This window comes from Euleptes europaea, chromosome 11, assembly GCF_029931775.1.
Source record: "Euleptes europaea isolate rEulEur1 chromosome 11, rEulEur1.hap1, whole genome shotgun sequence".
In the NCBI taxonomy this organism is placed as follows: domain Eukaryota; kingdom Metazoa; phylum Chordata; class Lepidosauria; order Squamata; family Sphaerodactylidae; genus Euleptes; species Euleptes europaea.
This window is the reverse complement of record NC_079322.1, coordinates 55,335,845-55,354,115: the sequence shown is the minus strand read 5'-3', so window position 1 is coordinate 55,354,115 and position 18,271 is coordinate 55,335,845. Positions and strand designations below refer to the sequence as shown.

General features: G+C 42.6%; 1 protein-coding gene across 1 annotated transcript in view; it reads left to right on the top strand.

Moving 5' to 3' along the window:
* RSU1 (Ras suppressor protein 1) overlaps positions 1-18,271 on the top strand; it is an 83,301-nt gene that overhangs the window by 5,577 nt on the left and 59,453 nt on the right. Inside the window, exon 2 of the mRNA XM_056857418.1 lies at positions 6,142-6,192. Within this exon, the coding sequence (XP_056713396.1) occupies positions 6,142-6,192 (51 nt within the window). The remainder of the gene's footprint in view (positions 1-6,141; positions 6,193-18,271) is intronic.

Sequence of the window (18,271 nt, the reverse complement as noted above, 5' to 3'; positions counted from 1 at the left end):
TTAGAGCTCTCTCAGCCCCACCTGCCTCACAGGCCGTCTGTTGTGGGAAAGTATGGGAAGGGGATTGTAAGGCAATTTGAGTCTCCCTTTAGTGGTACAGAAAGTCAGCATGTAAAAACCAAGGCCATTTATGCACTGGAGGTTTCGCCTTGGATTTGCCGCTCTCCAGATGCACATTTTCCCCATCTGAATTCTCCAAACTATGCCCGGGGGTGGGGGAGCTTACTTTTGAGTTCTGAGAATTCAGATGGGGAAAATGTGCATCTGGAGAGCGGCAAATCCAAGGCAAAACCTCCTGTGCATAAATGGCCACAAGTCTTTTTCTTCTTCTCCCTGGAGATATGCCCCCCCAAGGGGCCCCTACAATTACGTCTCCCGGTGGGGCGTGCTGCAGAAGAGAAGGGGGCAACTGGGCCCAGGAAAGGGGGTTTTGGGCCGGGGAGGGTGAGAGGGGGAAGGGGGCGACCGGGTGGCACGCGAGGCAGCAAGACGCCTCATGCGCCCAGGAAAGGGGGTTTTGGGTTGGGGAGGCTGGGAGAAAGAGGGGGAAGGGGGCGACTGGGTGGTGCGCGAGGCAGCAAGATGCCTCATGCGCCCAGGAAACGGGGTTTTGGGTTGGGGAGGCTGGGAGGGAGAGGGGGAAGGGGGCGACTGGGCGGCGTGCGAGGCAGCAAGATGCCTCATGTGCCCAGGAAAGGGGGTTTTGGGCCGGGGAGGATGAGAGGGGGAAGGGGGCGACCGGGCGGCGCGCGAGGCAGCAAGACGCCTCATGCGCCCAGGAAAGGGGTTTTTGGGTTGGGGAGGCTGGTAGGGAGAGGGGGAAGGGGGCGACTGGGCGGCGTGCTAGGCAGCAAGATGCCTCATGTGCCCAGGAAAGGGGGTTTTGGGCCGGGGAGGCTGGGAGGGAGAGGGGGAAGGGGGTGACCCGGCGGCAGGCGAGGCAGCAAGATGCCTCGTGCGCCCAGGAAAGGGGGTTTTGGGTTGGGGAGGCTGGGAGGGAGAGGGGGAAGGGGGCGACTGGGCGGCATGCGAGGCAGCAAGATGCCTCCTGCGCCCAGGAAAGGGGGTTTTGGGCCGGGGAGGGTGGGAGGAAGAGGGCGAAGGGGGCGACTGGGCGGCGCACAAGGCGTCTTGCCGCCTTGCGCCGCCCAGTCGCCCCCTTCGCCCTTTTCCTCCCACCAGGAAAGGGGGTTTTGGGCTGGAGAGGGAGCAGGGAAGGGGGCGACTGGGGCGGGAGGGAGGCTTCCGGCTGGGCGCATGCGGCCAGGAAGCCCAGAAAAGCTCTGGGGAGGGGGGCAAGGGGGGACTGGCTTTCTCGGTCTCCGGGCTGGACAAAAGCCCTCCGGGGGCCGGATCCGGCCCTCGGGCCGTAGTTTGAGGACCCCTGTTTTAGGTGCTCTGTCTCAAGCAGCCAACATTTTTTTATCTACTGGTATATGCCAGGCAGATAGATACTTTGTGAAGCGTTACAAAATATTTCCCCAGTTTTGCCCATAATCCTTCGTAATGCTTGTCTTGGAGTCCTACCCTATCACTATCTCTTCCTGTGAGACTGCTCCTCAAATGAGGAAGAACAATTCTACCTTCATGGAACCCTTCTGTCTCTCTTAAATGACTTGGGGGTTGTGGGGGACAAGCAGGTTCCAAGTCATCCATACTATAAAAGAAGAGACTTCAAGGTAGTAGAGTTCATTTTGCTTTTGCATGTCTAGTCTACCACTTTGATAGAGACTTTGTTCTTCATCTTTTATGGACCACCAAGAGAGGTTACTAGCAGTTATCATTTTATTTATTTATTTAAATTTATAGCCCACCCTCATTCCCAGCCAGGCCAGGCTCAGGGTGGGTAACAGCATTTAAAACAATATAAAACCATAAAACTTCAGCTTAAAACAACAGTAATCATAAAACAACTAGAAATATCAAGATGGCTTTTGCATAGTAAGAATTATAGCAGCCCCTGTAGACCCAGTCAAGCAGTTAAACCCCCATAAGTAAGCAGAAGGTGGGAGGAGATGGGGAGGCCAGCAACGATGTAAAACATGCTGCTGTCGTTAGTTGTAGACCTGGTGGAATAGTTCCATTTTGCAGGCCCCGCGGAACTCTTTAAGGTCCCACAGGACCCTGATATTATTTGGAAGGGAATTTCACCAGGCCGCCAGGCTGAAAAAGCCCTGGCCCTTGTCGAGGACAGCTGCACGCTCCTCAGGCCGGGGACCACCTGCAAGTTATTATTCGTAGAGGGTAAAACTCTCTAATGATGTAGCAACAGCTTAGGAGAGCTCCAAACAAATCTTGTTTGCAAATATGGGATAGAAATATAAAAATATTGACAGAATATTTGCTGAGACACCCTTAGTGATGATTTATATCAGGCTTGAGTGTGTGTGAACATGTGCATTCATGAGCAAAATAACTTAAGCATGTGGACAGGAATGAGCCTGTGGATATTGTGTATTTGGATTTCCAAAAAGCTTCTGACAAAGTCCCCCACCAAAGACTGCTAAGCAAACTTCATAATCACGGGATAAGAAGACAAGTCCTCTTATGGATTGAGAGCTGGCTGAAAAATAGGAAGCAGAGAGTAGGAATCAATGGTCAGTTCTCACAATGGCGGGATGTGAGCAGTAGAGTGCCTCAGGGATCTGTATTGGGACCGGTGCTTTTCAACCTGTTCATCAATGACCTGAAATTGGGGTTAAACAGTGAAGTAGCCAAGTTTGCAGATGACACCAAATTATTTGGGGTGGTTAAAACAAAATTGGACTGTGAAGAGCTCCAGAAGGATCTCTGCGTACTGGAAGAATGGGCATTAAAATGGCAAATGAGATTCAATGTGAGTAAGTGTAAAGTGATGCATATTGGGACAAAAAATCCCAACTTCACATATACACTGATGGGATCTGTGCTGGCAGCAACAGACCAAGAAAGGGATCTTGGGGTGGTAGTGGATAGCTCAATGAAGATGTCAACCCAGTGTGCGGCTGCTGTAAAAAAGGCAAATTCCATGCTGGCCATAATTAGACAAGGAATAGAGAATAAAACTGCTGATATCATACTGCCCTTGTACAAATCTATGGTGAGACCACACTTGGAATACTGTTTACAGTTCTGGTCACCACACCTAAAAAAGGATATTACAGAGCTTGAGAAGGTGCAGAAAAGAGCAACCAAAATGATTAGGGGACTAGAGCACCTGACATATGGGGAGTGGTTAAGACTCTTAGGGCTGTTTAGCTTGGAAAGAAGGCGGCTGAGGGGAGACATGATAGAGGTCTATACAATTATGCATGGTTTGGAGAGAGTGGACAGGGAGAAGTTTCTCTCCCTCTCCCATAATACTAGAACACGGGGTCATCTGCTAAAGCTGGAGGGTGAGAGATTCAAAACAGATAAAAGGAAGTATTTTTTCACACAACGCATAGTTAAATTGTGGAACTCCCTGCCCCAGGATGTGGTGATGGCTGCCAGCTTGGAGGGCTTTAAGAGGGGAGTGGACATATTAATGGAGGAGAGGGGTATTCATGGCTGTTAGTTAGAATGGATACTAGTCATGCTGCATACCTATTCTCTCTAGTATCAGAGGAGCATGCCTATTATTTTGGGTGCGGTGGAACACAGGCAGGATGGTGCTGCTGCAGTTGTCTTGTCTGTGGGCTTCCTAGAGGCACCTGGTTGGCCACTGTGTGAGCAGACTGCTGGACTTGATGGGCCTTGATCTGATCCAGCAGGGCCTTTCTTATGTTCTTATGTTAAAAGATACAGAAAAATTGTTTTAAAAACAAGTTTGGGTTAAACTGACTGTTTTCAACAGGAATGTGTCTAAAATTACCTTTTGAATAACTTTATCTGGGAAATTGAAAATATTCCTTAACTTAATATTTTGAGGAGTCGTCATAAACTTTAGCTAACATTTTAAAACTTTAATAGCTTCATCTCTCTGCTTTTTGTACCTGGTTTCCACAAGTCTTACAATGACAATGTAGAAGAGAGTTCTGAAATTATCTTTACCTTCTAAAAGCCAGGCGCGACATTAAAAATGAAGCTAGGATGCCATCTTGTGGATCTGGTGACATAGTTGAACACAGCCCGGCCTTTAAAGATTTGACTGTCAAATAGCTTCAGTGGCACTTATTTTTACCTAATTCTCCAAGGTGCCTGTCATTATTCTGTGTTTAGTCACAGCAATTAATCATGCACGTAATTGTCAGTTCCTAAGACAGGAAAGTTCCCATAGTATATAAAATTGTGACAATGTGGGAATCTTCCCTGTCTTCAGAATCTTCTTGAATTGCCCGGAGTATAATGCAATCTTTTTTTAAAGTAACATTAATTCCAAAGGACCATAACTCATCCTCTGATAATAGACCAGGCTGCAGTAGTCTGTATAGCATAGAAGCCAAGTTGACCTTCACAGGACAGAGGCTTGAACTAGTATGGAATACGGCTGTCCACCATTCATGTGAATTGAATTTCTGAGATCATTGGTGTTAACAGCATGAGAACAGTCTCCTTATGGCTTTCCAGGCACAAATTTTTACCTTAAAAGCATTGAATTCCCTAATTTTCAACATTATTGTTAACTGTGATCAAAAAGCTACTCCAGACCTGTTCCATTGTTTGTGATAAGGTTGCCAGCTCCAGGTTGAGAAATACCTGGAGATTTTGGGGGTGGAGGGTGGGGTTTGGGGAAGGGAGGGACTTCAATGGGACCTAATGCCATAGAGTTCACCTTCCAAAGCAGCCATTTTCTCCAGGTGAACTGATCTTTGTTGCCTGGAGATAAGTTGTAATAGAGGGAGATCTCCAGCTACTGCGTAGAGGCCAGCAACCCTAGTTTGTGAACATCTGGCTAGTGAAGCATTTAAAGTGGATGGTAGTCAGGAGGGTGTTGATGATTCTGTAACAAAGGCAGTGCCATTGGCTCTACTGATATGGTCACAGGATTTTTAATGTTGCTTTAGCACTGTGTGACAAACCCTTGGAAAACTACCTCCCGTGATGATGCAGCCATGATATCTCAAAGGCATCCAGTTTTGATCCCTCAAAATGTGGAGTGCTAAAATTTACATGCCTATTACTTAAGTAAGCTCTGAAGGTTGTTGTGACAGACAGGCAGCAGTCCTGCCTATAGGGAAACTCTGCTGTTTCATCCCTGGCCTTATGAGAGGGCAGCTCCAGCATCTAATCACCTTTAAATGATCTCCATGTTCTTTTAGCTCACCACCAAACTTACCTCACAGCAGCGAACCCAAAGTCTTTACACTTGCTACCCTAAGAACATCTTGTAACTATGGGGAAGGTTTACAGTTTAAAACAAACCTGTTTCCCCAAAATCACAAGAGGCTGTGTGGGTTCCCTTGGTTAAAGGAAAAGGCCTGTCCAAGTTGTACAGTATACCAAGTCTTGTTTCCTTTTCCTTGGTGAAATACTTTTTGGCTTCTTCTAATTTTGGAGATCGCTGACAAAGGGAGCAGAGAATGGGCCATAGAGGACCCACTCTGTACAATTGTACAAGTATTGCCATATAGTTTAATAACATCTTGCAGGGAGCCAAAATAATCTTATGAGTCTTATGTTCTAATTGTCTGTTCCTAATGCTCATAAGCCATGTTGTTTATCTCACTCTTGGGGGCTTCTGCTTCATTTGAACCTAGATTTGCCTGTGAAACTACAGCAGCGGATTTAATGGCTAAAGACCACCTTACTTGTACTATGGCTGCCTGATACACCTTGGACATCATTGTAGCAATAAAATGTACAGAACATGTATAGGCAAAAAGATGCCCTAGAATCTGCATTCAAGCTGCCTTCATAGAGGTGATGAACTGCATCCAGTTATATGAAATGGTTGCAATACAGAACTGTGGGAAGTCCCTGTACCATGCAGAATGGGGAGAGCGTGCTCCACAAAGTGGGCACAGCCTTGTGGGGAAATATAGTGTCATGGGCTTAGGTAGTGAAAGAAGTTACCGGGTCAAATGAGGTGACACGTAGAAAGAGTTGAGTGTTTTATCTTATTAATTAAGGTCTGTGGGAATTGATCCCCAGCATTCAGATGAATTCCCGTTAACATGCTTCTTTTGTTCTAAGGGAATCTTCCCGTTGGTTGATTTATGGTTTGTTTCTATTCATTTACAGTCACTCTGTCTCACATTACACAGCTGGTTCTCAGCCACAACAAACTCACAAGTAAGTACACTTCTCGATATTTTATTTATTTCTTCCGAAACCTGAGTGATTTTCTCTCCGCTGATCGTTTGATTGCAACCTGTGCTAGTAGCTGTGGTGAGTTTTGTGTGGGAGTTTCTGGATTTGTCAAATGGTGATTTACAACCTTTTTAAAAAATAAGGTTCCTGACCAAAATGCAGAGGGTAGTACGCAGTGTGTTGTTTTCGTATTGAGTTTCCGATATGAGTGATTGATATTTTCAGCGATGGAAATGACAAACAAATGTTTATCCAGTGGGTTGTGTTTTTGCTTTGGGTGGTTTGAGAAACAGTCTACAGTGAGCTAAAATGAAGAGAATGACATTGAAGATAGTACTTGGATATTCTGTTTATATCTACTCAGTCAGGGCCACTGAGGTGGCTAATGGTTAAACCAAGACATTATAAAAATGTATCATAAACACAATTTAAACCAAAACTAAAACACATGTTAAAAGCCCATAGAACAGTAATTAAAACATAGGGTAGGAAGGAGGGATTGTTGAAGGGATGAAACAAAAGTCTTCACCTGCTGGTGGAAGGCAGTGACAGAAAGGGCGGGGTAGGTTTTTATGAAAGTAGGTAGTTTTTTCCAGAATAATGGTCCCAAACTCTATACAGCTTTAAAGATCAACACTAGCACCTTGAATTGGGCCCAGAAGCAAAGGGAGCCAGTGTAGATGGGCCAAGACTGGAGTGATATCGTCCCTACCGTTGATACCAGCGGCGTTGCCTGGTGCCCCCTGGCGGGGGACGCCAGTCAACATCTTGTGTGTGAGTTTCTGTATTTGTCAAATGATGGTCTAAAACCTTTTTTAAAATAAGGTTCCTGACCAAAATGCCAGTCAACATCTTGACTGCAGCATTCTGTACCAGTTGAAGTTTCCTAACACTTTTCAAGGGCAGTCCCATACAAAATGTATTTCAGTAACCTAATATAGTGCTGTTGTTTTCTAAAAGCAATGGTTCCCCCCCCCCCAACTATGCTTGGTGGACCAGCTTTACTCTCTTCTTCAAGATAAGGGCCTTGCATTTTGCATTCGTGCCTTGGTAGCTTCTAGCACAGGGGTCCCTAACCTCTTTGAGGCTGTGGGCACTTTTGATGTTCTACCACAGGAGGCAGAGCCAACCACAAAACGTTAGAGAGTGAGGCTATGCATAAATCTAATAGTAACTCTTCAGGATTTCAGGTATCAGCACTGATTGATTATTATTGCATACACCAAACTTTCTTAAGAGTCATGCAGTAAACTAACATGATGAAAGGGAAAACGATAGATGAATTTCATAAGAAATGGAAGTGTTATTTTGATTATAAATAAGAACAATATAGAAGCAATAGTTGTAAAGATTTAAAACGTATGAATTGAAAATCTGAAATAGAATTAAATAGAAAGTTGATAATATAAGTATATATGATAGTTAAGACAAAATAGCATGTTGATTAAAATTGTGTACCCTAGAACTGTTAACCAATTTTCCTGGACGAAGCCCAATCTGAATTTCTATGTGTATGAGTGTGTGTATGGCTAAATGTTTGTAAAAAAAACATTTTTTAAAAAGTGTTAATAAAATATAAATATTTTTTTTAAAGAGTCATGCAGTGAAGGTTTTTGTGCTGTGGTGGCAGCTGCTGCTGAAGTAATGACTTAAAGTTTGGCTACATGAAATAGTACCCCCATTACTGAAAGCTTTTCAGGCAGTGATAAGTACCAGTCTTCTCAATAGGGTACCTGGTCGTTGCAGTTCTCTGCCTAGGAAAGGACATCTAGCTGCTGTTCCTCTAGTAGATTTGCAAAAACTGTTCTTTTCAGGGGACTTCCCTCAATGTGTAAATAAATGACTGAAGTTTGAAACTGTGCTCTGCAAATCTGTGGTTTATTTTCTAAAACGTGATTTTATTATTTTTTTAAAATCGGACTTCCCTTTAAATTATACTGTTATTGTGGTTTTTAAGTTGATTTTGAGGATACTGCTGGTAAGTGAAGTGGGGTAGAAATCAAGTAAATAAGGATTGAGTTTCAGTTTTATTATTTGTCACATTGGACACTCTTGACCTAATCCCTTAAAAAGATACAATTAATTGTCCTTTAAATGACTTGGGGAAAACAGTACCAGTGACACTTGACATGCCCCACTAAGGTCATATTAGCATCTCTTACTAGTTTTCTGGCATTTAAATAAGTGTGCCTGCTTTGCTGTTCTATTGTTTATAGTAAATATGTCCATTTCTAGGGAGATAAATATGCATGGACAGTAAGCAGATGTCCAGGATTTTCCACCGCCACTATTTGCAACTCTACCTGTCACCCTGCCAAAAACAGGCAAAGCTATATCACAACAGTCCTACTTTTGTCTGTTGCGTTGTCTATTAGTTAAATTATTCCTAGCAGGCTTCTTGCTTTTCTACCAGTAGCTCTGTCGCATATAGGAATACCGTTGTTTGCTTTCCTCCTGGAAGCAGGATAAAGGCTTTGCTGTTGTATCTTTCTCAGTTTGATCCATCTTGGCAGGAGGAAAAAAGAGAAAATCTCCCAAACCCAGATTATACTAGAATCCCTTTTCTTTGTGAGTACCATACATGGACTATGAGCTCTAACTCAGCATACAGATGACAGTAAGCTTCTCTTGTGGACAACGGTGCAGGAAAAGGGGAGGGTGAAGACATCCGGCATTTCATGCTTTATGTTATAAAAGACCCATGGGACAAAAGCAGTCCCGAGGTAATACAGTTTGTGATTAGCACCAATAGTAGTTCCAGGACAGAGGTAGCCTTTGCCCTTTATGGCGTGTATCCACTTTTCCTTCTTCTGTCAGCATTCTATTGAATGTTGGTTTAGGAATTGCCCATTTTCTGCCCTTTCTTCTGCACATCTTACTCTTTTTGATTTCATGGTTCTTAAAGACCAAAGGCCCTCCCCTCCCCCCCCCCACACACAAACATTTAAACTGCCTTGTGTCTAGGACTGACTAGAGCAATGTTTGTTCTTGATGTACAGCAGTTTGCAGGATACACCATAGTAATGCGTTGGAGTTGGACTAGGATTGGATTCACCTGTGTTCTGAAGATATGCTGTCATGCTAAAGCAAGGTCTGTGCGGCCTCCTTTCCCCCTCTGTATTTTGCTAATAAACACATCTGTAAGTTCATTACTGGCCTTGTGTTTCTGTTCGTTGCTAGGACTGCGTCTCACGCTACAGGGGCTCTGTTTCGTTAAACTGTCCAGCATATTAATTTCAATCTTATTACAAACACATTGAGTAGGTCATATTTTGGAATCTAATCTGTGTGAAAAATTGCTGCTGTTGATGCATGTAGCATTTCCAGAAGGTCACTTATATTTGTTTCCCTCTTGTTTTATTTTAAATACTGCCCTGTTTGCAGAGGTTGTTTTTTTTAAAATAGAGGCGTTATCTGACTTGTCCAGTGGAGGTCACTATTGAGATGTCTTCTCTTGGACTTTGCAAATTGTTAGAAAACAGCATAGAGCTTGCCAGGCTTTGTAATAGGATGCTTGTTTATGGGTAATTGGGCAAATTTTTTTGTGAGACCATCTTTCCATGATAGCCTTTCTTTTTTACAGTTGTGTGTTTGGTCCAACATTTTGCTGCTTTGTTTCCTACTCTGCATTTTTTGACAAAAATGCCACTTCCCATTATACAATCTATAAGGTTGACAGCCTCCAGGTACTACCTGGAGATCTCCTGCTATTATAACGGATGTCCAGCTGATAGAGATCAATTCACCTGGAGAAAATGGCCACTTTGGCAATTGGACTCTATGGCATTGAAGTCCCTCCCCTCCCCAAACTTTTCCCTCCTCAGGCTCTGCCCCAAAAACCTCTAGCCGGTGGCAATGAGGGACCTGGCAACCCTAACAATCTATTCTGTAGGTGTGTGACTTGCAGCTTTGTTTGTAATGAAGGAGAAGTTTCATGAGGACATTGTACAGGCTTTCACCTTTCTTTATTCACAACTGTTTCCTGCTAACTGAGTATAGAATAAACTACCGGTGTTGTGGACCGGAGTGTGGACTCCTCCTTGTGGGGCAAAGAGGCTGAAGGCTCGGAGGAAGAGGCAGCCGCTGGGCACCCACCACCACCACCACAGAGGAGGCAATTGAAGAAGAAGAGTTGGTTTTTATACCCCCCTTTTTTCTACCTCTAAGGAGTCTCAAAGCGGCTTACAATCACCTTCCCTTCCCCACAACAGACACCTTGTGAGGTAGGTGGGGCTGAGAGAGTTCTGGGAGAACTGAGACTGGCCCAAGGTCACCCAGCAGGCTGCATGTGGAGGAGCAGGGAATCAAACCTGGCTATCCAAATTAGAGTCCATTGCTCTTAACAACTACATCATGCTAGCTCTCGACACCTCCAGGAGTCTCCTTTGGATGTGTAAGGGGAGCCCCAAATCGCTGAGTCAGCCCACTCACCTTGGGATACAGCCCTGCCTTTTGATTTAGGCTTGGGCCCTGAACCTTCCACCCCAGAGCCTGTTGCTGAACCAGAGGTCTCTCCTCAAGCCTCTCAAAGCCCTGAACCACCTCAGCCCCTCACCATACTTGCCACCATCACCAGGCACGGCACCTTTAAGTACATGTAGCCTGCTACTAGAAGGGGGGTTGTATCTCCACCTCCTTGAAAGAATATTTAAGGGCTCAGTTCAACCTCGGCCTTTGATGGAGCAACGCCCATGCTATAGTGTTGTTGGCTACAGCATCCTGCCTAAACTCCTGGACCTCAGTTTTGAGCAGCACAGGAGTCAGTATTGAAACTGCTCTGTTTCAAAGAACATAAGAAAAGCCCTGCTGGATCAGACCAAGGCCCATCAAGTCCAGCAGGCTGTTCACACAGTGGCCAACCAGGTCCCTCTAGGAAGCCCCCGAACAAGACGACTGCAGCAGCACCATCCTGCCTGTGTTCCACAGCACCCAAGATAATAGGCATGCTCCTCTGATCCTGGAGAGAATAGGTATGCATCATGACCAGTATTCATTTTGACTAGTAGCCATGGATAGCCCTTTCCTCCATGAACATGTCCACTCCCCTCTTAAAGCCTTCCAAGTTGGCAACTATCACCACATCCTGGGGCAGGGAGTAACACAATTTAAGAGTCCTCTGCATTTCCTGTAAGCCTGCTTCATTTGATGGTTTGTTCTATGCATGGGCACTATCTGCTGTTACTCACAAATGTGCATTGGGGAATTGCTCATCCTGTATCATCCAGCCCTCAAGTCCCACCCTATGTGCCCGTATCTGTAGAGTTGAGACAGGTTGCAACCAAAGACAGGGCTTTTTGGTGTTGGCACCTTGCCTTTGGAATGTTCCCCCCCCCTTGAGTATGGCACCTACATTACTTTCAGTGCAAGTCCAAAATGTTCTCTTTACCCAGACTTTTAATGGGGGAGTGATCCATTTTGTCAAGCTGTTTTATGACAGTTTTCCTGCTCTTAATAACACTGCAAAGTTTAATTTGCACTACACTTGTGACATCCTGACGTGCATTTCCCTTGTCTCTTTCCACACTGTTGACTGCTGCTGGCAGGGACAATGAAATGCACAGTGTTGTGAATGACACAGATTAAGTAGGATGTGATGTAATAAGTGGAATGGGTGGAGGACTTTACACAGTGTATTGCTTGAGTCCAGCAATAGCCTGTTAGTACAGCGTAGCTCCACTTTTTATGGAGCAAACTTCAAGAGAACAACTTGTAGTTAGGATTTTTCTGATGAACTGTGTATTCATTCCTTTTTTAGATCCATATCTAGCTGCTTTACCTGTTTGTTTTGTTACTGTAAATGCCAATAAAGGTTCTGTATTCTTCTAGTTAGGATTTTCAACTCTGGGCTAGGAAACTCCTGAAGATTTAGAGATGGAATTTGGAGAGAGTGGGATTTTCAGAGAGGAGGGACCTCAGTGGCGTATAATGCCATAGAGTCTACCCTCCAAAGTAGTCATTTTCTCCAGGGAAACTGATCTCTATTGTCTGGAGATCAGTTGTATCTCTGGGAGATTTCCGGGTTCCACGTAGAGGTTGGCAACCCTACTTGTAGCCCATAACTCTTAGCATGGGTTACATTTGAAAGAAAGTTAACTTTTAAAGTTAGACTGGAATATTGAAATGGCTGTGTCGATTCTCCGCCTTACCTTTGAAGCTGTATATTTATTTTTCATATTTTTATTGGAGGGAAGCTGGTGCACAGGATAAGACATCTTGATTAATTTTTTTTTTTTTTTTGCAAAAGCATTAATATCCTCTTACGCCTGAGAGGGGAAATGGTGGGGGCTTTTTGTATGTGTGTGATAACTCGTAATTGTCTAGTTTACTTTTGCTGGCTATTTCTCAAATAAAATGCAGTGAAATGCCTGAACATTAACAGCGAAATGTAAAAGATCCTATTGAGAAATGCTTAATGCATCTGACGTTTTTAAGTTGCTGGTAATTGGCAGGAAGCATCTGGAACTATTCTTCAAAGGCCCGATGAGAGGGCAACGGTCGGCCGGCAGTTCTCTGCGTGTGTTCCTTTTGAGATGATCAAAAGATACGATGGTCACCATCGAGAGGATCACAGCCCTGAATGCCTCACATGCCCCTCCTTTTATTGGAGATACTGGTTGGTTTTTCAGAGCTGTGTGATTTCAGTGGGTTGCGAATGGGTCTGTTGGTTTGCACCCAAGACTTTTTGAAGAAAATCCAGAGCCTTGGGAATCTTTTCAAACTGCTCCTAAGTACTGTACTAGGACATCTCTTATGTGTACTACACATTCAGACAGGCACAGATAGTTACCTCAAAGGACAATGGAAAAAAAAAACTTTGAAGCAGATTTTTGTCCTACAATTCAGCCTTTTTGCCACGGGCCTATCATGTTACAGTTCTTACATATGCAAGTGTTTTCACGTAGTCTCTTGAGAGACCGTATCACATGAATTTTGGTAGCCCTTTTGACATTCCCAGCTGGGGTTTGTAGTTGGTTGTGAGTGGAAACTTCTGTTGTGATTGAAGTAGGTCATGGGCTGAATACCTGCAGACATTTCAATCCAGGTCAGCATTACTTGCCCTGTGGAGTTGGATTTCCATGGTATTCCCCACAACGTTGTAACATCTATTCCACCTATGTGTGTAAGGGAGTACTTTTTAAAATAAAATTAATTGGCTGGCTGATTTGATAAATGATATTTTTTTTAAAAGCCTTTTAGCCATGTGTTTGATTTTGTGTGTCATAATTGTGTTAGTACCCCTTCTATTCTGCTAACCAACCCACTGCCGTTTACCCATTACTGAATTTAATCTCAAGTGACAACACATACAAAAGTCCTTCATGGCTTTGGTCCCTTGTATCTGCAGGACCACCTCTCCTCCTCTTCTCCACCATCTGAGCAAGGCTTCTGGAGGTGTCAACCTCTAAATTGGCAAAATTACCAACTACCCGTTCACGTACTTTCTCCATTGTGGCCACCCACCTTATGGAATGAGGGAGGTTCCCAACTTCCCACTCTCCTGGCTTTTCTGCAAACTATGTATGACTGAATTTTCTATGTAGATAACAGAATTTTCTATGTACTGTAAAAAAGGATTCTGAAAGACAGTTGGGTAAAGAGCTAGGGACTGTGGTCTATATACTGCTGTGTATCGTTTGTACTGTCTATTGCTGTAAGTTGAATCCTACTATGTATTTTTTGCATTGTTTTAACATGTCATATTAATACTTACACTTTGCTTAAGTTCTGTTTCAGATTTCTGGTTGGTTCCAGTCTTCTACAAACCAAATCTTATTGTATTGTTTTACTGAATGTCCCGTCCTGTTGATGGAATCGACTTATTCTTTGTAATCTGCTTTGAGTCCCAGTGAGAAAAGCAGACTATAAATAATATAAACAAATAAACAAAATGTCTTGCTTATTTTACTCTTTTAGTTAGTAGTGTTTGAATAGGAAAATGTTAAGTTTCATGCGACATCAAGGCAATATGTGCAGATTAACCTTGGCTGTCAAAATGAAATTAATATTAAACCTTTTCCCTGTTCTCGGTTTATGTGGCAATGTGGGGGGGGTTTCTCTTCCTGAGAAGATTATATATTTGCTAAATCCTCTCATCATGCAATCTGACTTAAAGATGGCTATTGATTTTTCTCCTCCATAATCGTCAAGAAAAAGACACTTTTTAGTTTAACAAATGAAAAGTGGTTTGACATGAGTATTTACAAAAAGGTTGTTGGTCTCCAATTTTCATATAATTCAGGTCCTATTTGATTGAAGTTTCACGTCTTCAATCATCCACTCATAAAGATTCCCGAGAAAAACAGATAAAAGTTGTCGACCTTCAAATTATTTTTTATACAAACCTGTTTTAAAAAAAGAAAAAAAAAACTTGGTGACCCTGCTGCTTTCATTTGTTGGCAGACGCTTGATTCGACTGCCATAAAAAAATCAATCTAATATGCTGTATGATCAACATTTCCTAGGAGGTGAGATTTTTGCAAAGTTACAGCATTCCTATATACATGTTTGGTTTGGTTTGAAATGTTTGGTTCATTTTTGTAGTACCTTTGGGCTGTGGTACTTCTTTTCACCACTGCATTGGGGAGATTTATATACTGAATTTAACACTAAAGTTAACTCATGTTGCACTTCTTGAGCATTCCAAGTATATGATCTCTGGAATACTGTAGGTATTATTATTCATATATATGGTAGATGGGGTGGGGGCTAAGGCTGTGTATATACAGCTAATTGGTCAGCTCTTATTTTAAGTACATTTGAATGATAGTTTTGGTGCCTTCAGATGAACTGTTGGGTGTGATGAAGATGGATTGACTTTCTTTGGTACCAGACTGTACAATTTTACCAATATGTACCCAGTGTAGAAATCACTATCTACTATTTTTGGAGCAATATAAATGCGTGCACTATTTAGACACGTAAATATTTAAATGTGACCTTGGAATATTGACGATACTTTGCTCTAAATCTCTCCCAGCACCTTAGTGTAGTGATTTAATGGCTTACTTTAATCTATAATATAAGGACACAGAGGAATCAGAAGTTTTGGTTGTACTGATTTCATATCCTATTGAGACAAGTGAGACTTAAAAATCTTGAATTAGTCTGGATTAATCCTAGTTGGTTTATAGTATTTAGTTTTAACCATGTAGACAAAGAGCTCATTTAGTAGGAATATGGGGGATATTGAGGTAATGAGTTCAATAAGTAAGACATTATCTATGCCAGTAGTACTCAGTCCTTGGTGCACAGAGAGCCACATTCACAATTACCATTAATCAAAAGAGACACATTTACTTCCATCCCTAGGATGAGGCTCACAGCTCACCTGTTCCTCCAGCAGTGACTGTTTCAAGGGGGGAGCCACCTGGCAACCACAAGCCCCATTGGAGAAGGGCCTTGCCCACTCTCCTGAAATGGGGTGGATGCCACATTGGGGAATGGTGCTCAGAAGAGTCCCAGGTGGCATGTCAAAGAACCACATGTGACTCCCAAGCCACTGAGTGAGTATCACTGATTTATGCACATGACAATAAGGTGATTGAATTAGGCTGGTTCCGTAACTTTGTTTTGGTCGGTAATACTACTTCTGTAGAGCTTGCTAATAGTAGTCATCCTTCTGACTTTATAGATAGTAATTGTACAATAGAGTTGTTCAAGGGAGCTTTTCTATAAAGGTCATACAGCTATACTATGCAAAGGTAGTTCAGGAAGGTGCTTTATAAAGGGGAAAAGAGACTATATATTATACCACTATATACAGGACATGTTTTCATTTTTCTACACTTATTACCCTATTGTCATTTTGTCTTCTGTTTCTGTAATACCATTTTTCTTAATTATATTCACCCTCTGCTTCATGCCTAATATTCTGTGCTCATTCATATTTTGATACCCCTTGTCCATTGCTCATTCAATGTCTCTTCATATTGATTGTATCAGCCTACCCTGTGCTAATTAGATGTCTCTATGTATGGACTATTAACTATTTACACTGTGTAATTCTCTTTGAGCCTCAGTTAAAAAGGCGGACTGTCAGTACAGAAATAAATAATTTCCTGCATTGAGTCAGGACACAAAGCATTGCTCCTGGTGGCACATTGACTCTTTCCTTCCTGCAATATCTCCTTGAAAAGCTATTTCTGGAGGTGGGAAGGTCCTTTTGGACAGCATTCCTTGAACTGTAAGAGATACCTGCTGGAAGGAACTATTGCCCCTTTGCCCGTGCCTATGTCAAAGATAGGACATTTTGGAGGACTTTCATTCATAGGGTCGCCATGAGTTGGAAGCGACTTGACGGCACTTAACACACACACACATGTGAACTGAGCATGGGTGACCTTAGGCCTATCACTTTCTGTCAGTTTAAATTATTCCGTAGGGTTCTTGTTAGGATAAATCAAAGAGGGGATAACCATGTATGCTACCTTGAGTTCACTTAGTGGAGGGTAGGATAAAAATGTAACAAATGTGAGGGTTACATTCCAACTTTTATAGAGAGCTGTGGCAGATATTCATTAAAGGCCATAGTATTAAATGGTGTGATTCTAATAAAAATATAGTAAATGAAAGACTAACATTAAACTGTAGAAGTATTACTTTCATATGTTTTAAAGGAGAAAGGGAAGAGAAGATTATCCTGATGCCACTAGATATTTTTTCAACCTATCCTTAAGAAAATTATTCAGACGTGAATAAATAGTTAATTTACAATCTAAATTGCTGTTGTGCAGTCTGATCCATACATTTAAATTCTAGGATGCAACCCATTCCTCTAGATTTGGTATGACTAAATGAACTTGAATTATTGAAATTCAGCATAGCTGGATTATGGATTAAGTTGAAAGTTAATATCATGCCCTGAATTGGGAGTACAGTGTAAACCTTGAATGGGTTTGATCCTTCCTCCCCACTAAACATATAAACGTGATTTACTTGCTTAGATGTTGCTTCAATAATTGAAAGAGAAAATAAGACCAGTATTTCTTATCTGCATAGCAGTATCCAGATCATGCATTTTGGCTTTTTTCATATTTCTAACAGCCACACATTGATCTGTTGCTAATCTGATGTAACCCTTTTTGTGTGTATTGATCATAGCGCTTTGCCCATGGGATGTAAATCCAAATGTGACTTGGCTGAACAGTTCATTGTTTAAAGCTGAGCCTAAGTTATTGTGATTTAGTTGAATTTTTAATGAACATCTTCTGATGCGTTAGATTATTTAAACCGCCATCCAAATGAGCCATCATTTGAAATGGATTTTTGTACAAATATATTCATGAAGATGCTAAATAAAACTGTCACTTAAAGAATCTGAAAGACCAGTTTATGGCACAATGAGCGTATGTTGTAACTCTCTGTGGAAATCTACATGTCTTACTTTTGAAGTTATACTTCTGTTGCAAGGATACCGAGGGCCAAGCAACATAATATGCCCAACACCTGCTGAATCATGGGTGCACGGCCGGGCTCACATGTACATCGGGGAACTCACACTTTTACCCCTTTCCTATGGCTCCATGTGCCCTAAGAAGGACACATGGAGCCAGAGAAAAGGAATAACAAGCCCCCGCACTGCCGCCCTTTCTGCTGCTGATAGCAAAGTGGGAGGGCAACTGGAAGCTCCTTTCCCTCTCTCTCAGGGGCTAAGTAGCCAAGCCCTTTTTAAGGTGAACTCCCCTGATATATGTCTGACTGTAAGACTGGCCATGCACCTGTGATTACCTGGCACATGTTGAGTATATCATATAGTTACACCCTAAATTGCCCAGTACTTAGACGCTGCCAGTTTTCACCTAACTAGCTAGTCCATGGCGATTTATCGCTTGCTATATGGAATGTGATTTTGGTAGTTGGGCTAGCACCCATTGGTTAGTATCTCTGCCATTATTGGGAGCAAAAGATATAATGAAATTCTGAATGTTCTGAGACTTTCAAAGCTTTCTTTTTAAAAGAAGCAAGTATCTTGGCTTTGTGTAATTGCTGACAAGCTTGACAACATTTGGCCTGTGAGATCTCTGAAGCCAAGGGGTAACTATATTTCCCACAGGAAACTCGA